This window comes from Neoarius graeffei, chromosome 27 (genome assembly GCF_027579695.1).
Source record: "Neoarius graeffei isolate fNeoGra1 chromosome 27, fNeoGra1.pri, whole genome shotgun sequence".
NCBI classification, from domain to species: domain Eukaryota; kingdom Metazoa; phylum Chordata; class Actinopteri; order Siluriformes; family Ariidae; genus Neoarius; species Neoarius graeffei.
The window spans coordinates 1,342,501-1,368,301 of record NC_083595.1 but is presented as its reverse complement, the minus strand read 5'-3'; the positions used below and the strand labels follow the sequence as shown (position 1 = coordinate 1,368,301).

The 25,801-nt window shown below is 43.9% G+C and overlaps 1 protein-coding gene across 1 annotated transcript in view; it reads left to right on the top strand.

Moving 5' to 3' along the window:
* cacna1ab (calcium channel, voltage-dependent, P/Q type, alpha 1A subunit, b) overlaps positions 1 to 25,801 on the top strand; it is a 200,589-nt gene that overhangs the window by 45,130 nt on the left and 129,658 nt on the right. The window contains 13 exon segments of the mRNA XM_060911345.1: positions 203 to 275; positions 424 to 541; positions 654 to 721; positions 844 to 950; positions 1,391 to 1,523; positions 3,571 to 3,860; positions 4,011 to 4,270; positions 4,375 to 4,510; positions 6,153 to 6,282; positions 6,974 to 7,033; positions 7,216 to 7,322; positions 9,003 to 9,102; positions 9,308 to 9,468. Coding sequence (XP_060767328.1) covers positions 203 to 275; positions 424 to 541; positions 654 to 721; positions 844 to 950; positions 1,391 to 1,523; positions 3,571 to 3,860; positions 4,011 to 4,270; positions 4,375 to 4,510; positions 6,153 to 6,282; positions 6,974 to 7,033; positions 7,216 to 7,322; positions 9,003 to 9,102; positions 9,308 to 9,468 — 1,743 coding nt within the window.

The window sequence follows — 25,801 nt, the reverse complement described above, 5'->3', positions numbered from 1 at the left end:
ATCACTGATGTCCACAGTGCAGGAAGAAAGCACATGAGATGAAAGGAGAAGCCATGACAGCTCCAAACTGACACAGACAGTTTTTCTGATTTTCACCACATTTTTTCCAATATTTACTTACACTGTTATTCCACATATTGCAACCATATGAAGTTCTGTGTGTGTGTGTGTGTGTGTGTGTTTCTCTCTGTGTATGTTTCAGATTTAACTTTGACCAGGGAACTCCTCCTACAAACTTTGACACCTTTCCTGCAGCCATCATGACTGTGTTTCAGGTGATAGAGGCGTGTGTGTGTGTGTGTGTGTGTGTGTGTGTGTGTGTGTGTGTGTGTGTGTGTGTGTGAGATAAATTTCATAGAATGTAATCTGTCATGCTGTGTGTGTGTGTGTGTGTGTGTGTGTGTGTGTGTGTGTGTGTGTTAGATCCTGACAGGTGAGGACTGGAATGTGGTGATGTATGATGGGATCCAGTCTCAAGGAGGTGTTCACAAGGGAATGATCTCTTCTGTGTTCTTCATTGTACTCACGCTTTTTGGCAACTGTATCCTTCACACAGTCACACACAATGATGCGCGCGCACACACACACACACACACACACACACACACACACACAGCATGTGTTTGAAGGAGAAATACCTCAACTGGTGTCAGACACGCTGCTGAATGTGTTCTTGGCCATCGCTGTGGATAATTTGGCTAATGCGCAGGAACTCACCAAGGTATGTGTGTGTGCATTTACCTGTTAATGTGTGTGTGTGTTGTGTGTTTGTGTATGTCTGCATGGCGTTTTTATTTGTTTTTGTCTGGATGTGACCTGTGTGTGTCTTTCTGTTTGTATCAGGATGAGCAGGAAGAAGAGGAAGCCACCACACAGAAAATTGCTCTCCAGAAAGCTAAAGAGGTCGCTGAGGTTAGCCCACTCTCTGCTGCGAACCTCTCCATCGCTGCGTGAGTCTCTCTCTCTCTCTCTCTCTCTCTAACACACACATACGTTCATAAGTGTATGTTAACAGACTTGCTCACTTACAAGGCACCTCTGACACATAGGTCTTATTGAACATGCATAATTATGCAAATAAATCTTAATTAGCTCACACAATAAACACTCTGCTGATTACACAGACATATCTTGCTGTGTGGTGGTGTTTTTTTGTGATGCAGTTCCTCCCTTTGTTCCAGTTCTCCCCTAAACTCTTTCCTTGTTCACTTCACCTCTCCCTGCCCCCTTGGCCACCATACAGGTCTTTATTGGTTTAAGTAAAGGCCCTTAGGGTGAGCATTAGATCAGTTTTGGATGAAGACTCGGGTCCACATCACTGTAGATTTTATGAGCACAAGTTTTGCAGAAGTTACTAAGTGGATAATATATTGAGGCCTTTGTTTCTCAGTAAGGCACAGCAGAAGAATTCAAAGCCTCCTAAGTCAGTGTGGGAGCAGCGCACCAGTGAGATCCGCCGCCAGAACCTGATGACCAGCAGAGAGATGATTTACAATGAACTGGACTCCGAAGACCACTGGAAGGTCAGAGAACGGGTGATGATAATGAAGGAAATGATGAAGGAGAGAATGACATGGACAGGAAGGAAAGTTAGGATGAGTCACAAGTCAAACACATAAAGACTGGAGTGTTTAGTCCAGTCTTGTATCTTAGTTCCTATGACAATAACAGTAAGCAAGGAAGCAAACAGTTCAAGAACAGCAAAAATAATGACCATGACCAAGTACTACAACATGCCCTATATTATTGTGGTGAGATACAGTGAAGATGAAGTTCTCTAATAAATATTAAATTGTGGTAGGTTTAAATGGCATGTGTTCTGTGAAACATGTGAAGGTTTAGATGATATTTGTAATATGGGTAGCACAGATAATGTGGGTAACATGGAGATCACAGGGCATGTGTAGGATGTGAAGAACATGGGGAATGTGGCTAACACAGCAAATGCAGGTAACATGGGGAACCTGGAGATTATGGAGTATGTGGGAAATCTGGAGAACATGGGAAGTTTGGGTCATGTGTGGAATGGGGAGAATGTGGAAAACTTGGAGAATGTGGGGAACACGGGAAATGTAGTTAATATAAGGAATGTCTGAAATGTTGAGAACATGGAGAATGTGGGAATGTTCAGTCTGTGGGGAATGTGGTTAACACGAGGAACGTGGGGAGTGTTGAAACCATATTAAAAACCTTTTCATTTCTAATCAGAAAAAAACATATTTTGAGTTAGATTGATGAAATGTGATGCAACTCTTTGCATAATGACTGTGGATGATGATAATGAGGTACTTCCTTGATTCTGTGTCAAAAGGGTGCCAATAGCAACTGGAATGTTTGTTGGGAGGTTGGGGGGCAGAGAGCAACAGTTTTCTGATCACACACATCAAAATTTCTTGACTCTCATGTTAGACTTTGTTTTATTTTCTTTAAGAAAAGTCAACCAGAGTTTATAGCCTAAAATAAATATATTTCAGTTATTTTGAAGTCTATATTTTCATGTATGCTTTATCTAAACTCTGTGTCAGCAACTCCCCACCCAACCTCAAGTGGCTATAAGGACCAGGATAGCCACAAAAGGGAGTGTGGGAAATGTTGGGAATGTGGGTAGCACAGATAATGAAAGTAACATGGGAAATGTGAATAATATTGGGAATGTGAGGAGGTTTTTCCCCCTATGTAAACCTTGGGATTGTGAAAGACACTATATAAATGCAACTTATTATTATTATTATTATTATTATTATTATTATTATTATTATTATTATTAACATGGGGAAACTGGGGAATATGGGGAATGTGGAGAATATAGGGAATGGGGAATATAGAAAACAAATGAGATGAAGGTGGAGAACATGTAGAATAGTGGGGCATGGGTGATGTGGAGAATTTAGGGATAATGGGGATAACAGAATATGGGGAATGTGAAGAAAATAGGTCATGAAGAAATATGTAGAACATCGGAAATGAGAGGAAGGTGGAGAACATGGAGAATATTGGTAATATGGGGAATATGGAGAATGTGGGGAACACGTGGAATATCGTGAAACTGTAGAATGTGGAGAATATGGAGAAAGTGGATAATAGGGGAAACCTTTGTGTTGTGGGGACTATGGGGAATGTAAGGATTGTGGAGAACATGCAGAATTTAGGGATCATGGGGATTGTGTGGCATATGGGGAACTCGGAAAATGTGAGAAACCAGGGGAATGTGAGAAAAGTGGGGAATATGGAAATCTGTGTATTGTGAGGATTGTAGGGAATGAGGGGAACTTGTGAAGTGTGAGGAATGTGTGGAGTGTGGGGAACACGTGGCATGTGGGGAACTTGTTGTGAGTTTGTTACCTGCTGTGAGTATGTTACACTTGTGCACTGTGGGGAAAGGGTGTTGTGTAAAGAATGTGGGGAACTTGAAGTGTAAGAAATATGCAGATGGGACCAATCTCAGGGAGCAGATAAGGGTCAGGAATGGACATGGGACACAAGTCAACATCATCACTGCACTTCTCTTAGCTTAGTACGCCAGTGGTATGAGGCTGTTCATTATAATGCTCAATGTTTTGCCATTCCCAGCAGACAAATTTCTATAACCGCCCTGACATGAAGACACACTTAGATCGCCCCCTTGTGGTGAACCCTCAGGAGAACCGCAACAACAACACCAACAAACCCAGACCAGAAGAACCAGGACAGCAGGACCACCGCATCTCCCCCCCACCCAGTTACCAACCTCGTCCACGCCACAGGCATTGCCCACACACCCAGGAGGAAAAGAACAGGAAACATCGGCGACATCATCATCATAGTAACTATGGAGACAGGGAAGGGAGGAGGGAATGGAGCTGCAGCCATCACTCAAGGAAGTAAGTGTGTGTGGAACAAACAATGTGCAAATAAAATTCTCATGTCACACTCCTGCAATTACACCTGTCTCTCTTAACTCTTAATTTGCCTCTCTCTCTCTCTCTCTCTCTCTCCCTCTCTCTCTGTCTCTCTCTCTCTTTCTTTCTCAGTCAGTGCAGTGAGGACCTGGATAACATGAGGAACAACAGCATGCTGATCCTTCATGACCCAGAGCTCCACCTCCATCATCCATACAACCTGTATGACCCCTGCCATAACCCCGAACTGACCAATAATGTGCTGAATTTGAGGGGGCAGTGCTTATCAGACAGTGCCCTTATCTTCACTGACCCGATGAAAAGTCCCAGTAAAGAGTTTATAGCCATTGACATGCAGCCACTGTACCCATCACTCACAGGCCAGCTCCAGGGTGTGTATGTGTGTGTGTGTATAATAGACAGATTAACTCATCCCTCTGTGTGTGTGTAATAGACAGATTAACTCATCCCTGTATGTGTGTGTGTTTGTGTGCAGTGAATAAGAATGCAAACACTGAAGCAACTAAAGATGGTGAGAAGAAAGGGGAGGATGATGATGGTGGAGGTGATGAAGATGGTCCCAAACCCATTCCTCCATTTAGCTCCTGCTTCATCTTGTCTCCCACCAATCCGTGAGTGCGTGTGTGTGTGTGTGTGTGTGTGTGTGTGTGTGTGTAAGTGAGAGAGTACAAATACATGACTTTGTGTCATGATTGTTTTGTATTTGTTGACTGTCAGTAAAATAAATAAATACCGTAAAATACCAAATAATAGCCCGGGCGATTATTTGTCTCAATCAAGTAAGAGACCCGGCGCGTATTAGAGACTAGGCGGCTATTTGGAACAGGCGATTAAGTCCTTCTTCACAAACACCTTCCCCAAAATCTACCTCAAAACGGGGAAAAAAAATCATTCTCAGATAGGCCTACTTTTAACCAGTATAACTTACAGTTTGTTTAGAGTTAGATTACAGATAGCACGGTGCCGACTTCGGGGAATTTTGAAGACGCAGAATGCATCTTCGCATGGCACAGTCGGGGTGGATAAAGGATAAATCACACACCTTTTCCTGTTAATGACTAGTTAAGCGCATGCTTTACAAAATAATCAAGAAACCACACCATTGTCTGTGCGCAGCACTGTGATTTAATTACTCTGCAAAGTTATGGTCACTTGCTATCACCCTCACCCATGCAGCCTCCACCCTTTGCGCTTCGCGATGTCTGTCAATCTGAAATTGCATGGAGGGCGCGACGTTGAAGCAACATAATTAGGGTGCGAAGTGTCAAACCAAAGGGTTTTTTCTTATGCTGAAAAATAAGTGACCTGCAGTGGCTACATACTGTCATCTTGCATCACGTTTCTCTCCAAGACGTCTCCCTATTTGGCCGATATGAGCCTGTTCCCAGAGTGAGTTGGTACGGTGGCTCGACCCCGTAGAAAACTTAAAGTTCGGATGAAAGTTAGTTGAATAGGTTACTGACTTGTAGGCCTACATGTTGCCTGCCTGACGCGTGCTTCTGCCCAACTTGCATGACAGATTACTTGTTGAAAAGGCCCCTTGGATTAGATTGGCCGCGAGCAGACTGAAATGCATGTTAGAACGCTCTCACCTTTTTTGTAAAGCGTCTTCCAGATCCGAATGGGTAAGGGCAAGTGAAATGGTATAAGGTCTTTAATAAAACTCGGTGTGTGCTTTGACGCATGCATTCGGCAATTTAGGTCGTTTAACAGAAGCAGCAGTCCAACCTTGGAAACCCGCAGTCCTCAATGTCACCACACACGCTGGCTTTCGTTGGGTATACCCAAAGGGGTGGCTAAGACATCTGTCAAAAGTTACGGAGTTGCATTCCTCAAGAAATATTACGGTAGACCAAGATTATAACATTGAAATGGCATGTTTATTATCATGTAACAAAATGTTGTAAACAGTATTATAGAAATAATTTCATTCATTCATTCATTCATTCATTCATTCATATTGTTTCGGTAGAAAACTATGCAATGCAAAATCGTTTAAACACCAGAAAACCAGAAAAGTGCTGGGACTCAAGATTCTAGATAGAACGTTCGGACGCTTTTTTTTTTTTTAGACCCCGGCGAGTATTCGGAACCGGCCTTTATTTGTCACAACACACGCGTACACCCGGCCGTTAAAGGGAACTCGGCGGTTAATTGGAACTCGGCTATTATTTGGTATTTTACGGTAAATACAGTATATATATTGTGTGTGTGTGTGTGTGTGTGTGTGTGTGTGTGTGTGTGTGATTGCAGGTTCCGTAAATGCTGCCACTATATTATGACTCTGCGTTACTTTGAGATGTGTATTCTGTCTGTAATCGCTATGAGCAGCATAGCTCTTGCAGCAGAGGATCCCGTCTCGCCTGACTCACCTCAGAACAACGTGAGAACACGTGCGCACACACACACATACATACATTATATAAATATAGTGGCACCCTCTAACACTCAGGACCAGACACAGAGTCAGGAAACAGGAATCAGGTACGAGGGACATGCTCTTTTATATTTAAGTATTGTCAGGGTGCAGGGTTGAGGGAGTGAGTACAGGGCTGTGTGCTGGATCTCTGTACCATGGTGAAGGGACGAATAGTGGAGGTCACTGGATGGCTGCTGCTCACGAGAGGCATCAAGGAGGGGAGCCACTTCTGATGGTGGGGTGTAGAGCACTGTCGGTGCTGAAATCTGCTGGCACATGCGCAGAGCAATGCAGAATCAGCTGTACTTTTCACGATCGTATCCACTTGACCAGCAAAATGGCGCCTTGTGGAGGGTGAGTGGGAACACTTATTAGTGAGCTCCAGCTGTGCTGAGTTGATCCTCCTCACCCCTTGCCATGTGATTGCTGATGTTTGTAAACAGCGGTACATGGAATGGAGCTGTCCTTTCAGCACTGTTGCTGCAGAGTGGCCAGAGCGCTGTCCCTTCAGCACCACTGCAGCAGCACAGCGAGGAGTGCTTGCTTGTTTGTCCTCAAGGGCAGCTAACCCACCATCATCACACTCTACATATATATTGTTCATGTAAAGATGTAGAAGTGTGTGTGATGAATGTATGTATGCATTTTTTTACAGGTTCTTCGTTACTTTGATTATGTCTTCACTGGTGTCTTCACTTTTGAGATGCTGATTAAGGTACTGCGTGCGTGTGTGTGTGTGTGTGTGTGTGTGTGTGTGTGTGTGTGTGTGTGTGTGTGTGTGTTTATTCTCTCCTCTCTGTGATGTAAATGGGGAGTGTGTTGATAATGTGTGTGTGTGTGTGTGTGTGTGTGTGTGTGTGTGTGTGTGTATGTGTGTGTGTGTGTGTGTGTGTGTAGATGGTGGTGCTGGGTATGGTTCTTCATGAAGGAGCTTATTTTCGTGATCTGTGGAATTTTCTGGACTTTATAGTGGTTAGTGGTGCTCTGGTGGCATTTGCCTTCTCGTAAGTATACACCCTTTCATCTGTCCTTTTAATCTGCCCCTTTACCACTTTAATCTGCCTTTTTGATCTTGTAAGCTATGCCCTTGGAATGTACAAAATGTGCAAAATGAATGAAAGTCAAATATATTATTTCCTTTTTTCATATCGTACCTCTTTAATATGAGAAATAGTGTGTGTTTGAGAAAGAGAGAGAGAGATTTCTGTTTTTTCCCTCAGTGAATCTCCTCCGCTTTTCCTCTTGCTTCTGTATCTTTTTGTCTTTCTTTGTGTGTGTGTGTGTGTGTGTGTGTGTGTGTGTGTGTGTGTGTGTGTGTGTGTGTCTGTCTATATATATATATATCCTCTCTTCTGTCTCTATTCTACTCTGGTACCCGAACAGGAGCCTGTCTGGGTAAAGTTATTCTTCTTACTGTTGCACGGCAACCATCCAGCTCATGTGATTGGCTGCTTTCTCTCTCTTTCTCTTCTCCCCTCCATCATTCCTTCTTCATATGCTCTGTCCTTCTCCCCTCCCTCCACCTATGAGACATTCATTCTTCTGGCATTTCCAGATTTAACAGATACAATGTGCACATTTCTGAACTGTACACACACACACACACACACACACACACACACACCATTAGAATCGAGTCAGGACAAAGGAAGTAATGAACTGTTCATCACTCAGCTCATTGCCAGACCTCCACACTGGCTGCCTGACTAAGTTTCTCTGAATTCACATTATTTATGGAAATGTTCATTTTGAATTGCTCTGTACATGAATAATTTTAATCTCCTCTTTTGTAGCACGTTGTACTGAATGTAAGAAATGCTGATACATGACACAGCAACTGTTATTACTACATTAGCTTTATTATCTGCCTTGAACCAACCATTCTCATGTGAAAATGTAATATACTGTAAATGATCTGTTTAATCAGGCATGCTTAACACTGACATGTCAAACATAATGTCAGTGTCACTTCTGTACTGAAAATAAACAACATCCTATCTGCTCAGTGATGCTCCTGTGGAGGGCTTTTTCCACTGACAGACAGGAGGGTGGGGTGCCAGTACTTTGTGCACAGTAACAGATGGAGTGCAGTCAGTAATTACACACCTATAGAGTGATGAATGAAAACTCAGTGTGGTATATAACAGACTGGTAACATATTGCAGTATATTCCATTTTCCTGCAGGACGACACAGTAATCACAGTTGGTAAAGTGACAAAGTTGACACATGAAGTGGATTTTGTCATCCAGGAATGCGTCACTCAGCTTTGTCTCCTGGTTTGAGCTGTTCTGAGTTCTTCTGGGAACAACATACAGTTTTACCTGAACACCCCCCCACCCCCCACCCCCACATACACCATTAACACAGACCCCTCATTCCCAACACTAACAGACAGAAAAAGACACAAATCAAAAGAAAATGAGAAGGAAATGAGGGTTGGCTGGGCATTGCAGCAAGAAATGCCTGTTCATGATGATCTAATGGTGCCATGCTAATGGAATGCACACATCAGCCAATGAATGACTTTGATTCTTGAAATATTTATTTAAAACTGTACAGAAGATGTGAAACATGATGATAATAATTCACGATAGACTCAGTGATGTTGATGTACTGCGTGTGTGTGTGTGTGTGTGTGTGTGTGTGTGTGTGTGTGTGTGTGATACATCCTCCATTCTGTAGGGGAAGCAGTAAAGGCAAAGACATCAGCATCATTAAATCCCTGAGAGTGTTACGAGTACTACGACCTCTCAAGACCATCAAACGCCTCCCGAAACTGAAGGTAAAACCTACATATCTGAGTCAGACGTAAATTATACACACCTGAAAAATAGGTGTAATTTACACACCTGAATTAGAGCTTAACTCAATTAGTTTACTATCTGACTGCTTCTCGCTGTAAAGTACTTTGTTAATACCCTTGTATCCCTTCCTACCTCATTTCTCTCTCTCTCTCTCTCTCTCTCTCTCTCTCTCTCTCACTACAGGCTGTATTTGATTGTGTGGTGAATTCTCTGAAGAATGTTTTGAACATCCTCATTGTCTACATGCTCTTCATGTTTATCTTTGCCGTTGTGGCTGTGCAGCTTTTTAAAGGGCGATTTTTCTGCTGCACAGATGAGTCCAAAGAGTTTGCACATGACTGCCAGTAAGACCATACACCTCTAAAGCCTCTAAAGACCGATGGGTGAGATTGTACAAATCCCATTTCCAGAAAAGTTAGAATATTTTTCAAAATACAATAAAAACAAAAATCTGGGATTTGTTAATTCATGTGAACCTTTATTTAACTGACAAAAGTACATAGAAAAGATTTTCAATAGCTTTACTGACCAATGTAATTGTATTTTGTCAATGTAAAAGAAATTAGAATTTGATTCTATCAGGTACGCGAGGTAGGCAGATGTAAGTGCAGAAGTAATCAGTTTAATAATAACAGTGCAGTGTGTGTATATATATATATATATACACTGTATACAGGGCCTTTCTGTGCGGAGTTTGCATGTTCTCCCCGTGTCCGCGTGGGTTTCCTCCGGGTGCTCCGGTTTCCCCCAAAGTCCAAAGACATACAGATTAGGTTAATTGGTGGCTCTAAATTGACTGTAGATGTGAGTGTGAATGGTTGTTTGTCTCTGTGTCAGCCCTGCGATGACCTGGCGACTCGTCCAGGGTGTACCCTGCCTTTTGCCCATAGTCAGCTGGGATAGGCTCCAGCTTGCCTGCGACCCTGTAGAACAGGATAAGCAGCTACAGATAATGGATGGATGTATATATACAGAGAACAAATATACACACAGGCAAAAAGTCCAAATCGGCAGGCAAAATCCAAAAACGTGAAACAGACAAAATGGTTGGGCGAAGCGCAAACAGGATATCGGAGGCAAAGCGAGAACGGGAATGAGAAACAGGCACAGGAATCAGGAAACAGGAACACGAGTAGCAAGGCTTAGTAATGTGTACTGACGTAGTGTAATACTTTGTGCTGATGCACAATCTTTGCAGTCTTTAAATAGGTGCACATAGCTCCTTAATTGAGGTCAGGTGTGCGTCGTTAATGGTGCACGCGCTGGAGTCTGCTTGATGCACACACAGCCCAGGGTGCACCTTCAGGTGCACGTACCACAGCACACAGGACTGACAGAACCCCCTAAAGAGCTCCCTCTGGGAGTGAAAATCCATCATACTTGACTCCAGTGGGGGTTTGGGCTCAGGCTCAGGACAAGACTTGGACTCCTGACTAGGAGTGAGCTTGAGCTTGGGGCTTGACTTGGGCTCTGGGTCGGACTCATGCTCAGACTCCGGACTTGACTTGGGTCCTGGACTAGGTTCAGATCCAGGACTGAAAGTGGACTCAAGGTCCTGGCTGGATTCGAGCTCTGGAGATAACTTGAGCTTTGGGCTGGACTCTGGCTCTAGCTCAGGAGCTGACTCAGGCTTGAGCTCTGGATCTGGCTTGGACTCAGGGCTGGACTCAAGCTCTGGAGACAACTTGAGCTTTGGGTTGGACTCTGGCTCAAGCTCAGGAGATGACTCAGGTTAGAGCTCTGGAACTGGCTTGGACACAGGGCTGGAAGTGTGCTCGAGCTCAGGGCTAGACTCGAGCTCTGGGGACAACTTGAGCTCTGGACTGGACTCTGGCTCAAGCTCTGGAGATGACTCAGATTGGAGCTCTGGAACTGGCTTGGACACAAGCTTGGAAGTGTGCTCGAGCTCTGGACTTGACTTGGGCTTTGGACTTGATTCTAGTTGCCCCCGCAGAGGCAACTTGATCCCACAGAGCCATCAGCATCGCTGGTGACACCTCACACCCTTCACACTCACTCTTCAGCCTCCTGCCCTCAGGGAAAAGGTACCAGAGCCTCCGGGCCCACTCCACAAGACTGCTAAACAGCTTCATCCACCAGGCTGTCAGGATGCTGAACTCTGTCCACTACCTACCCCCTACCCCTGGTCTGTAACACATCCATTCACACAAGAAAACTACCTCATCTGTTTGCACATCACACCACAAACAGCATTACTGCTGTATCTGCTGCTATTGCTCATTTGCACTACTGTTCATATACACCTCATAAGCTGCTCTTCTAAGCACCTTCTCCATTAGATATTGTACTGTATTTGCACTACTGCTATTTTGTGCATTGTTTGATTTTAGTGTATATATTACCTATATTTATATATATTGTTTTCTTAATTTTTTATATATATTGTTTATATTTATAAATATTTATATATATTGTTTTCTTAAATTTTTTTTGTGTGTAATCTTTATCTGTTTTTTACAAGGTGAGAGAGAAACGGCATTTCGATTCTCCTATATGTCCTGGATATATAGTGAATTGACAATAAAGAATCTTTGAATCTTGATCTTTGAATCTAGTTCAACCTCAAGGTTTGACTTGGACTCAGGACTTGGCTCTAGTTCGAACTCAGGATGTGACTTGGACTCAGAACTTGGCTCTGGTTCGAACTCAGGACTTAGCTTGGACTCAGGCATGGGCTCGAGCTCCGTCAGCGCATTGCTATGGTCCTGGCTGGGTGGTGGTGGGACGATGACGTCGTCTTCATAGCCAGGTGGCAGCGGGACGACAACATCGCCTTCATAGCTGGGTGGCAGCAGGACAATGACTCCTTCATAGCCAGCTGAGGCAGAGGTCGCTCCATCATCCTCTGACACAGGTTCTGGAACAGGCCCAGGCTCTGGCACTGGCCTTGACTCTGGCATAGGCACTGGAGCTAGCGCAGGCTCCGACTCTGGCGTTGGTTCTGATGCTCTAGCTGACATGGGCACTGGCTCTGGAGTAGACACTGACACAGGTTCTGACACTGGCTCTGGCACTGGAGCTGACTCCAACACTGGTGCTGGCATGGGTTCTGGAGTAGACACTGGCACAGGCTCTGATGCTGGGTCTGGCACTGGAGCTGACTCTGACACTGGTGCTAGCCCTGGTTCTGGAGTAGACACTGGCTCTGACTCTGGCACTGGAGCAGACATTGGCGTTGGCTCTAGAACAGATGCTGGCTCTGGCACTGGAACAGATGCTGGCACTGACTCAGACTTTGGCTCTGATGCTGGAGCTGGCTCTGAAACAAATGCTGGTGGTGGCTCAGGTTCAGGCATGGGTTCTGATACAGACTCTGGTTCAGGCATTGATTCAGATGCTGGTTCTGGCTGAGAGACCAGCTTTGTAGAGACAGCCTCTAGGAGGGGCTCAGGAACAACAGCCTCCTCTGCTGTCTCTACATCAGCCACTGGAAGGAGCTATGGAGTGATGGCTTCCTTTGCTGCATCAGCCACTGGAGGGAGCACTGGAGTGACGGCCTCCTCTGCTGTGTCAGCCACTGGAGGGATCGCCCCCCCAAAAAAAAAATTTCATGGGATTTCTCCTTTTCCAATTATTCAAAAATGAACTGGAGCATGGCAAAGAAAGTCTGTGAGCTTCGAAGGCACATGTGTTTGGCTCGAATCAGGTAATCCAGCCATTGGTGTACTCGTCCAGAAATAAATGTTAGGATAAAGCTTACCCAGATGGGTTCTGGTGGCTTGGGCTCTTGGAGGTCCTTATAGAAAAAGTCACACTGTAAGATGAATCCCACAGGGTGGTATATTCCATAGTAGGGTGCTGGGGGACTCCAGTCAGAACTCAGCCGGAAATATGATGCAAGGGGCTGAGACAGGGAAACCCGGAAGCGGCGTGGAATGGTGTACTGAAAAGCTTCTGCTACATCCATTGTAAGGTGAAGTATTCTGTCAGGTACACAAGGTAGGCGAATGTAAGTGCAGAAGTAATCAGTTTAATAATAACAGTGCAGTGTATATATACAGAGAACAAATATACTGTAGGTACAATAGGCTTATCAAAACAGTCTCATGTAAAAAGGGATCAGTCTCATAAATTCATTAATCATTAATTCAAGTGTCTAATAGTTTATAGCTAAACTATTAAAATCACTGGAATAACTTTGGTGGTGATGTTGCTATAGTTTAGTGAGTATTGTAGCTCTAATGTAATACGTTTACTCTAGATCTATAACGTCCATATAACAACCAAATGGGCGAAGGCAATTAGAATACTTGTTTGGCAGAGGTTGGCACTCAGTGAATGTTGTAGCAATAGACAGGACACAGTTTATTCCAAAGATACCATTTATTGAAATAGCTGACATGAATTAGCGAACTAATACTGATCAGATATAGCAACAATAGCAGCCAAGGGATAATTCAATATAAATGGTGATACAATGTATACAAATAAGAATCAGTAGTGTATATGATGATAACTAAGGCACTAATGGTGATCAGAAGTAATAAGCTATATGTAAGTTTACAGTGTAGGGGCGAGTGGATGTTAGAATGTGAGAGGGAAATCACGTGTGTGTGTGTGTGTGTGTGTGTGTGTGTGTGTGTGTGTGTGTGTGTGTGTGTGAAGGCATGTGTGTGCATGTGCACGACTGCGCACTAACAGGATGAGGAGGAGCTAGGGAGAGAGAGCGTGCACAGGTGCACGACAAGGAGGAGGAGAGTGAGGCTGTGAATGGAATGCGCAAGCCTTTGTGCTAGGCCTCAAAGCCAAACTTCTACTCAACCTTAGCTACTCCTGAAGTCCCAATGTTGAGGGTTGTGGTGCGATGGAGGGAGTTAAAAAGAGAGCGAGAGAGAGAGCATGCACGATCTAACTAAATACAGATAGTAAACAAAGTAAATCAAACAACACGCGGTCTAAGACCAACTTTCATGTGAATAAAAATGTGGACATTTAAACCATGTATGAATTCAAATAAACAACACTCTTCACATTAACTAGCCACAACTAAGACTAACAGTTGCCCAGGTGCCAGCCTGACTTGAGATTGCTCTTGCTTGGTGATTGAAAGTGCGCCGTCTATTATCCGAAGACAGCGAGGAGCGCAGGTCCAGGGAGAAAACAGTTCTGTTCCTTTGACTTTTACAGCTCGTCAGCTGAAGATCTTCGGTGTCCCGTCGGTCATCCGATGATCTGGAAGGAATCTTGTTTGTAGTTCATTGACGTTGCTAAAGGGAAAAGGGATCCGGTCACCTTTTCTTTTTAAAATACTGCGTGGGCTGCAGTAACTAACCAGTTCAGTTATTATTACAACTATGCGAAGATCAAATACATTGAACTTTGGCTAAAGGTCCAGTATCAGTAGCTCATTCTTTGTCCTTTGTTCTCCTGTAGCACAGATGCATGATTCAAGATTCAAGATGTTTATTTGTCATATACACAATAACAGACACAGCGGTTTGTTATTGGGTAATGAAATTCTTATTTTGCAACTGCCCGACCAAACTATGCTTACCAATATAAAAAAAAAAATATATATATATATATATATATATATATATATATATATATATATATATACTGGGTGCGATTTGCTGGGGGGGATGGTGGGGATCATCCCCCCCTCTGGTTTTTATCTCTGCTGAAAAAAAATCCTCGGGGACAACCCCGTCAATAAAACAAACAAACCAAAAAAAAAGTTGACATGACAGGCATGTTGTGACACAGTTTTCTATGGTCTACATTGCACTTACTTTCAAAATGACCCGAAGTGGCAGCTTTGATGTTCACGAACATCCCCAGCAAATAGATACATTGTAGATAATAACAATATCTTTGCGTTCTATGCAGGGATGCAAACAGCGCGCCTTTTGGCGGATGCCGCCTTTTTCACGGCCGATTTTTTTTTTTTTAGGGGAGGCGTTGGAGTGTCTGATTATAATTTCAAAGTAAATTCTGTATTAAAATTACTAAATAAGCAAATCCGTTACAGTCCATGAAACAGGAAGTATAAGGATGAGAAAAAAAAACAGTTTAAATCGGAAAGCTGCGCACAATGTGAACTGCGCCATCAGAGCAAACTGTTCATTTAGTATTCATGTATTTTAGTGATTTTCGAGTCACTGTCCATTTAATCCGGAGGGAGAGAAACATCACAGCAACGTGACAAGCAATGTGAACTTTGTTGTGTTAGTGTTCGTGTATTTAGTCAGAGAGATAGGAAGATGAATTTACTATCTCTGGTTTAGTGTTCGTTTTCATTTAGTGTTATTCGTTTAATATCATCGGATGTTATTGAGCTGTTAGCCTATTGTTACCTTAATTTTGTGACGTTTCATGATAAAAAAAACCATCCCCCCTTCTGTTTTTTTGACAAATCGCACCCTGTATATATATATATATATATATATATATATATATATATATATATAATATGAAATATAAAATATAAAGTGCATATGGAATGCAAAATATAAAAGTAGAATGAAAAATGAAGATAACATTTAAAAAAAAAGGAGAGGCAAACAAACAATGTGCAAACATAGAGGTAGATATACTGTGCAAAGTCTTGTGCAAAATTGCTAATATAATCCGTGGTTCAAAGTCTGATGGAAATATAGAGGTAGATGGTGATTATAATCCGTGGTTCAAAAGCCTGATGGCCTGGGGGCTAAAAACTGTTTGTCAGTCTAGTAGCCCTTGCTTTCACACTCCTGCAGCGTCTGCCAGATGGTAGGAGCGTGAATAGTCTGTGTTGTGGGTGTGTTTGGTCCCTGATGATGCTCTGTGCCCTTTTTGTGACCCGGGTGTTGTAAATGTCCTGTAGTGGGGGGAGGACAGCTCCACAGGTGAACTGTGCCATTTTAATGACACGCTGGAGAGCCTTTCTGTCCTGAGTTGTGCAGTTCCCGTACCACACAGTGATGGAATTTGTCAGGACGCTCTCCACTGTGCACCTGTAGAAGTTGCTGAGGAGTTTGGTGGACAGTCCAAATTTCCTCAGCTTCCTCAAGAAGAAGAGTCTCTGTTGAGCCTTCTTGATGGTCTGCTGTGTGTTGTGTGTCCAGGTGAGATCCTCACTGATGTGAGTTCCGAGGAATTTAAATGTTTTCACCCTCTCCACCTGTGTCCCGTTGATGTGCAGCGAGGCATGCTGGTCTCTCCTCCTCTTCCTCGGGTTAATAATCATCTCCTTGGTCTTCTCAGCATTCAAGGAGAGGTTATTTTCCTGGCACCAGGAGACCAGCTGAGCCACCTCCTCCCTGTAGGCTCTCTCATCTCTGCCGGTGATCAGCCCAATGACAGTGGTGTCGTCAGCGAACTTGATGATGGAAGTGTTGCTCTGGGTGGGGGTGCAATCATAGGCGAAGAGGGTGTACAGGAGTGGACTGAGCACACAGCCTTGGGGGGGGTCCTTGTGCTCACTGTCTTGGTGCTGGATGTTCTGGTACCGACTCTGACAGCCTGGGGACTGTTTGTGAGAAAGTCCAGGACCCAGCAGCAGAGGGAGGATGTCAGTTCAAGGGTGGAGAGCTTCTCTGTCAGTCTGCTGGGGATGACGGTGTTGAAGGCTGAACTGTAGTCCACAAACAGCATTCGAACATAGGTGTCCCTGTGTTCCAGGTGTGACAAGGCTGGTTGGATGGCTGCATTGACGGCATCATCAGTTGAACGGTTCTGATGATATACAAATTGAAGGGGGTCTATTGTGTCTGGGATGCCCTTTTTGATGTATGACATGACTATCCTCTCAAAACACTTCATTACAACTGAAGTGAGTGCAATTGGGCGATAGTCATTCAGGCATGTTATATTGTTTTTCTTTGGGAGGGACACTATGGTGGTGGTCTTGAAGCATGTGGGCACAGAAGACATGGAGAGGGACAGGTTGGAAATGTCTGTGAAGACCTCTGCTAACTGTGTGGAGCAGGCCCTCAAAGCACGGCCGGGGATGTTGTCAGGGCCGGCTGCCTTTCGAGGGTTAGTCCTCCTGAAGACCTTGCTCACCTCGGTTATGGTCACAATAGGTGAAGAGCTCTGTGCTGCCTCTGTTGGTAGAATCCCTCTGTGTTGGTTGGTGTTGAGGGTGTCGAAGCGAGCATAGAACTCGTTCAGCTCATCTGGTGATGTGTTGTGGTTGGCTGTGACCCTGCTGTTCTTCTGCTGAAAATTGGTGATGTGTTGCAGGCCCTGCCACATGCATCTGGAGTCTGAGGTGTTGTAATATCCTTGACATCCACGATGTCTCTTTCACGCGTGGAAACCCACTGCCAGAGAGAAAGAATTTCGATTCCACTGCGGGTTTAAAGCACAGTCGTGACATCACTGTACTGTATTTGGTATCCGGTATCATCTCTGTATCCAATACCATTACAGGGAGTCAGAAGAATGGGTGGAGATAGAACATGGCATCGAGTACAGGGATTGGTGTGTCCAATGCTGTACTGTGAAAGGGGGAAGATGGTTACTATGGTTACAGCATGGCAGCCCCCCTACAATACACACAGGCAAACAGTCCAAATCAGCAGGCAAAATCCAAAAACGTGAAACAGGCAAAATGGTCGGGCGAGGCGCAAACAGGATATCAGAGGCAAAGCGAGAACGGGAATGAGAAACAGGCTCAGGAAACAGGAACACGGGTAGCAAGGCTCGGTAATGCGTACTGATGTAGCGTAATACTTCGCAAAGATTGTGCATCAGCACAGTCCTTAAATAGGTGCACATAGCTCCTTAATTGAGTTCAGGTGCACGTCGTTAACGGTGTGAGCACTGGAGTCCACTCGACACGCACACAGCCTGGGATGCGCCTACAGGTGCATGCGCCACAGCATGCAGGACTAACGATTCCTGCAATACACTCAAAAAAAGTTGGGACAGAGGCAAAATAAGACTGAAAAGTTGAAAGGATTTTCAAATAACACCATTTTGGAAGAATACACGATAAGCAGGATAATTGGTATCATGATTGGGGATAAACTTATCTTTTTTATTTTTCTACAAATAATTTTCCAGTATCCTCTTCATTTTTTATTGTGCTTTCGCTTTCCTTTTTGTACTTTCCACTTTTGCTTTCCTTTTTCCATTTTTTTTTCCTCAGAAGAACGCCAAGACCAGAAGCTGTCTTTTTTTTCTCCTTCTGCGTAAAGACCACAAGTGGAGGTCATCTACATCGGATCTGCTTTAATATCAACAGATCTTCGATTAAGGTATGTGAATCTTTTCATCATGGCACATCTTCAGCTTGTTTAGTGTGCTGAGTGCAGAGTGTTTAGTCATTCTTCCTCCGTCGCTAGTGACAGCTTTATTTGTGAAAAGTGCAGATTAGTTAGTTCTCTGATGGAGAAGACTGCAGGTTTAGATGCATGTATCCAGGCTTTAGTGAAGGCCAGTGAGAATGAGAACAGTGTAGTTTCTGTAGAGGAAAGTCTCGATGCCCTAGATGGAGTTAGTAATCCCCCACCTCCAGCATTAGAGCCCTTACAGCGGGGCGAATGGGTGACGACTCGGCGGCATAAGTGTAGAGCCAAAGCTACTGCTGAGGCTCACCCATGTGAGCACCACTCCTCTCTGCTTCACGTGTTGAACAGGTTTGCTCTCCTTAGTGATGCACCCACTGAGAAACCTGAAAGAGCTCTGGTTATAGGGGACTCTATCATACAGCACGTGAAATTAGTAAGGCCTTTAGGGGCACCAGCAGCTTTAGTCAGGTGTATACCGGGAGCCAGGGTGCCAGACATAGCAGGTAATCTTAGGGTCCTAGGCAAGCACAGGATCTCAAAGATAGTTATCCAATAAGGAGCTAATGATATGTGCCTTCGTCAGTCTGAGGTTACTAAAGGCCCTTTTCCACTACCCTTTTTCAGCTCACTTCAGCTCGCTTCAGCTCACTTCAGCCCAACACGGCTCGCATTTTGACTACCAAAAACCAGCACAACTCAGCTCGCTTCAGCCCTGCTTAGCCCCTAAAACTCGCACCGTTTTGGAGTGGGGCTGAAGTGAGCCAAAGCGAGCCGAGTGAGGTTGGGGGCGTGAGCAGACACTCCCCTGTGCACTGATTGGTGAGGAGTGTCCTCACATGCCCACACACGCCCCGCGAGCGCGCTGGGATCAGTAAACACCGCAAACCCGGAAGGAGAAGAATTACGAATTACGAGAATTTCTGAAGCCTTATGCGCCTCGCCTCATCTATACGCTCTTTCCAGTATCTGTCCGCGTTGTCGGTGACAACAAGCCACAGCACCAAGACCAGCAACACTAACGACTCCATGTCCTCCATGTTTATTGTTTACTATTCGGGTCGTGAGACTACCGCTTAAAAGATCACTGATGTCACTGTTTGCGCTGCTTAACGACATCACCTGACGTCCACCCACTTTCGCTAACTCCACCCAATGTGTCCACCCACTTCCAGCCAGCACGGTTCAGCGCGGTTGTAGTCGAAATGCAACTCTAACAGCCCCACTCAGCTTGACTCAGCACGGCACGGCTCAGCCCGACTCAGCCGCGTTTGGAGTGGAAAAGCGGCATATGAGTAACTTTGTAGAGGTGTTTAAATAAGCGAAGGCAATGTCCGATGCTGTAGTATGCTCTGGCCCCATCCCAATGCGGCGTGGTGATATAGCTTACAGCAGGTTATGGTCGCTGAACTGCTGGTTGTCCAGGTGATGCTCTGAAAACAGTGTGGGCTTTATAGATAATTGGGCTAATTTTGAGGGCACTGCTGGCCTGTTAGGGCGGGACGGTATCCATCCCACTCAGGAAGGTGCTGCTCTCATTTCTTGCAGCATAGGTCATAGTCTCAGAACAGGTCTAGTTAATTTCTGACAATCCAGAGCCAAGGCCAGGGAGCAGACAAACAGGCTAAACCGACTGTCTGCTAGCTGCACAGAGTCATCACTCAAGGTCCACTACATCGAGACTGTGTCTGTTCCCCGAGCTCAACAAAAAAGTAGAAATACTCAGAGTTTGTTCCAGGAACCTAATCAATATAAAATTAGGTCAGATGAACTGTACAGCCGCTGCTAGCACCTTTGATCTAAAGGTGGGGCTATTAAATATGAGATCTCTTACATATAAAGTGCTAATGGTTAATGAACTCATTACTGATCAGGAGTTTAATGTACTTTGTTTAACTCAAACATGGATTAAGCCAAATGAATATATAGCATGAAATGAAGCGAGTCCTCCTGGATACAGTTATATACACCAGCCTCGTCTAACTGGCAGAGGAGGAGGCGTCGCGGTTATTTATAACGATTATCTAGGTGTAACACAAAAACCTGGTTATAAATTTAATACATTCGAAGTTCTTCATACGCATATAATGTATGTAGCCTCGAAAAATAAGTCTAACTACCCAGTTAATTCCATTGCTTATTATTTACAGGCCCCCGGGGCCATATTCTGAGTTTCTTTCTGAATTTGCAGATTTTCTCTCAGATCTGGTTATTTCCTTAGACAAAGCTTTAGTTGTCGGAGATTTTAATATTCACTTCGATAACCCAGAAGACCCTTTGAAAACAGCATTTGTGTCCATTTTAGATTCAGTAGGGATTAATCAGAATGTCATAAGACCGACCCATAATGGTGGTCACACCCTCGATCTAATACTAACATTCGGGTTAAACGTAGAAAATATAGTCATACTTCCACAGTCTGAAGTTATCTCAGATCATTATCTCATCTCATTCAAAATATGTCTGAGTAATAATATATGCACCTCACCACGCTACTGTATTAAACGTACATTCACGTCAACTACTGCACAGAGCTTTATAAATGATCTCCCAGAGCTGTCAACTTTAATTGGGTCACTGTCAGCCCCTGCAGAACTTGATCAGGCAACTGAATGCTTAGAGTCAACGTTCCGCCATACTTTAGATAATGTAGCTCCTTTTAAAAGGAAAATGATCAGAGAGAAAAAATTAGCACTCTGATATAATGATGACACTCGCACTTTAAAACAGACCACTCGAAAACTGGAACATAAATGGTGTCAAAGAAAATTGGTAGCATTCAAATTAGCGTGGAAGGAGAGCTTCCTGAAGTATAGAAAAGCTCTTAGTGCTGCGAGATCAACATATCTCTCCTCCCTAATAGAAGATAACAAAAATAATCCTAGATTCCTATTTAATACTGTAGCAAAATTAACCAGGAATAAGTCCACTATAGACACATGCACACCTGCAGTATGGAGTAGCAACGACTTCATGAATTTTTTCAATGACAAAATTGAAAATATCTGACAAAAAATTCAAACTACTAATTTAAGGTCAGACAATGTAAGTGACCCTGTAGTTAACAATATAACTGTATCAGATCAGCAATTAGAATGTTTTACTCCCCTTAGAGAAATTGAATTACTTTCATTAATCTCCGCATCAAAAGCCTCAACTTGCGTACTAGATCCCTTACCTACACGTCTATTCAAACAAATAATACCTGAAGTAAATGAATCGCTTCTAAAAATAATAAATTCTTCTCTCATGATTGGCTATGTACCCAAATCCTTTAAACTAGCAGTTCTCAAACCCCTGATTAAAAAACCTGACCTTGATCCCTGTCAGCTGTCCAATTATCGGCCAATATCAAACCTCCCCTTTATCTCCAAGATCCTTGAAAAAGCTGTGGCACAGCAGTTATGCTCATATTTACATAGGAATAACATCCATGAAATGTATCAGTCAGGATTTAGACCTCATCATAGCACAGAGACAGCACTGGTTAAAGTAGTAAATGACCTGCTGTTGGCGTCTGATCAGGGCTGTGTCTCGCTACTTGTGTTGCTTGACCTTAGTGCAGCATTTGATACCATTGATCATTCCATTCTTCTGGATAGACTAGAAAATGTTGTGGGAGTTAAGGGAACGGCCCTCTCCTGGCTCAGCTCTCATTTAACTGATTGCTATCAGTATGTTGATGTAAATAGTGATTTTTCTAGACGTACTGAGGTAAAGTTTGGTGTTCCACAAGGTTCTGTCTTCGGTCCACTGCTTTTTTTTATATGTTCCCTCTGGTTGATATTATTCATAATCATTGTATTAGTTTCCACTGTTATGCTGATGACACACAGTTGTATGTTTCTGCAAAACCTGATGAGAGACACCAGCTTAATAGAATTGAGGAATGTGTGAAGGACATTAGACACTGGATGCTTATTAACTTCCTTCTGCTTAACTCTGACAAGACTGAAGAACTTGTACTCGGACCACATGCAGCTAGAAGTAAGTTTTCTGATTCCACAGCAACTCTGGATGGCCTTTCTGCTTCTTCACGTGCAGCAGTAAAAGACCTCAGAGTGATTATTGATCCCAGTCTTTCATTTGAAACTCACATTGATAACATTACCTGGATAGCTTTCTTTCATCTCAGAAATATCGCTAAGATAAGAAATTTAATGTCACTGAATGGTCTTGCACCACAGTACCTGAACAAACTTCTGCTCCTCTATGACCCGCCACGCCTACTTAGATCAAAAGGTGCAGGCTATCTGCTGGTACCTCGTATAGTGAAGGTTACATCAGGGGGCGGAGCCTTTTCTTACAAAGCCCCACAGTTATGGAACAGCCTTCCAAGTAGTGTTCGGGAATCAGACACAGTCTCATTGTTTAAGTCTCGGCTGAAAACATATCTGTTTAGTCAAGCCTTTTGTTAATGGTGTTTTGAAGTAAAGGGGTAGATCTGGAGGGTCCTCAGACAGAGTGTTTTGGTAAACTGGGATGTATGGATGCTGTCAGTCCCCCACTCACTTGCTCACTCGAGTTTGTTGACGGTGTAGTGGCTGGCTGCTTTATGTCCCGGGGCCCCTCATGCCTGTGTTACCTTCTGGCTCTCCCCTTTTAGTTATGCTGTCATAGTTAGTTTTGCTGGAGTCCCTGCTTGTACTCAGTGCAAAATGTATACTGTTCCTACTTATTCAGGTGACATTGAGCGTACCTAACAACCTGTGTTTTCTCCCCCCCCCCCAATCTGTCCCTCTGAGTTATATGTCAATCCTGGGATCGAGATGCTGAACCTCTTCTGCTCCTCTGACCTGCCCGATCCATCCTGGTGCCCTGTGTCTGGTTGGAGTCTCATCACATCGCTCATGTGGAGGACGGCCTCATATGGACAGTTGAAAGTCCCACTTGGAGGATGCTCTGGACTCTTACAGTAATGCTTTTATGGCTGAGGACTACAGTTGACTTGCTAACTTTAGGACTGCAGTTGTCATGAACAGTTTTGCACTCAAGTTTCCATCAATGAAGAGTTTATAACATCAACGAAACTGACTTCATGTTAAAACTGTTAATGTTATAGTCATGCTGTCTGTTGTTGCCCAAATGAGGATGGGTTCCCTTTTGAGTCTGGTTCCTCTCGAGGTTTCTTCCTCATGTCGTCTGAGGGAGTTTTTCCTTGCCACCGTTGCCACATGCTTGCTCATTGGAGACAGATTAGGGATAAAATTAGCTCATGTTTCAATTCATTCAAATTCTGTGAAGCTGCTTTGCAACAATGTCTGTTGTTTAAAGTGCTATACAAATAGACTTGACTTGACTTGACTTGACTTGAAAAGGAGCAGCATCAAAGGCTCAGACTTTGCAAGCAAAAATGGGGCGTGGCTCACCCCTTTGTGACAAAATTCATGAGAAACTTGTTTGTCAATTCAAAAAGAACATTTCTCACTGCAAGATTTTAGATCTTTCAGAATCTACAGAACCTTGTGAAAAGATTCAGGGAATTCGGTGACATCTCAGCGCATAAAGGGTGAGGTCAGAAACCACTGGTGAATGGGCGTGACCTTCGAGCCCTCAGGTGGCACTGCCTGAGAAACCATCATGCTAATGTGACAAATATAGCCACATGGGCTCAGGAGGACTTCGGAAAACTGCTGTCACTAAACATAGTCCACCGCTGCATCCAGAAATGCAACCTGAAACTGTATTACACAAGGATGAAGACATTCATCAATTCTATACAGAAACGCTGCTGATTTCTCTGGGTCTGAACTCATCTCAGATGGACCAAAAGACAGTGGAAACGTGCGCTGTGGTCAGATGAGTCACATTTCAGCTTGTTTTCAGGAAAACCAGACGTTGCGTTTTCAATGCCAAAGGTGAACACAACCATCCAGTTTGTTATCAGAGAAAGGTGCAAAAGACAGCATCTGTGATGGTATGGGGGACATCAGAGCTCAAGGCATGGGGGAGTTACATGTGTTTGAAGGTACCATTGATATATTGGGGCATATATTGGGATTTTAGAGAGGCATATTCATCAAGATGACGTCTCTTCCCGGGAAGTCCATGCTTATTTGAGCAGAACAATGCCAGGTCTCATTCTGCATGGGCTACAACAGCATGGCTTCATAGACACAGAGTGGCTGTGCTTGACTGGCCTGCTGCCAGTCCAGATCCGTCTCCTTTTGATAATGTATGGCGCATCACGAAGAGAAGAATCAGACAATGGCGCCCACGGACTGTTGAGAATGGACAAAAATTCCAATTGCAAAACTGCAACAATTAGTATCCTCAGATCCCATACGATTAAAAAGTGTTATTAAAAGGAAAGGTGATGTAACACAACCATAATAATGCCTCTGTCCCAATTCGTTTTTAGTGTGTTGCAGGCATTAAATTCTAATTTTGGTTATATTTAGAAAATACAATTAAGTTGGTCAGGAAAAGTATTGAAAATCTTTTCTTTGTACGTTTGTCAGTTAAACAAAGGTTTACATGAATTAACAAATCACAGATTTTTGGTTTTATTTTATTTTTGGTTTTATTTTGGAAAATATCTCAACTTTTCTGGAAATGGGGTTAGTACTTCACAGATTATGGCTGAAAGGCCTGATGTGGAGACAGGCATAACATAAATTCTGTCTGGTGGTAGTGATGGTGCTTGTAAAGAAGTGTAGCAGAGTGTGAAGTGGTTATGGTAGTGATGGTGCTGAAGGTGTAGAGTGGTTAGGGTAGTGATGGTGCTGATGGTGTAGAGTGGTTAAGGTAGTGCGGGTGTGCTGAAGGTGTAGAGTGGTTAGGGTAGTGATGATGCTGAAGGTGTAGAGCAGTTAGGGTAGTGATGGTGCTGATGGTGTAGGCTAGAATGGTTATGGTAGCGATGGTGCTGAAGGCGTAGAGTGGTTATGGTAGCAATGGTGCTGAAGGTGTAGAGTGGTTATGGTAGTGATGGTGCTGAAGGTGTAGAGCGGTTAGGGTAGTGATGGTGCTGAAGGTGTAGAGCGGTTAGGGTAGCGATGGTGCTGAAGGTGTAGTGTGGTTAAGGTAGTGCGGGTGTGCTGAAGGTGTAGAGTGGTTAAGGTAGTGATGGTGCTGAAGGTGTAGAGTGGTTAAGGTAGTGATGGTGCTGAAGGTGTAGAGTGGTTAAGGTAGTGCGGGTGTGCTGAAGGTGTAGAGTGGTTAAGGTAGTGATGGTGCTGAAGGTGTAGAGTGGTTAAGGTAGTGATGGTGCTGAAGGTGTAGAGTGGTTAAGGTAGTGATGGTGCTGAAGGTGTAGAGCGGTTAGGGCAGTGATGGTGCTGAAGGTGTAGAGTGGTTAGGGCAGTGATGGTGCTGAAGGTGTAGAGTGGTTAAGGTAGTGATGGTGCTGAAGGTGTAGAGTGGTTAGGGCAGTGATGGTGCTGAAGGTGTAGAGTGGTTAAGGTAGTGATGGTGCTGAAGGTGTAGAGTGGTTAAGGTA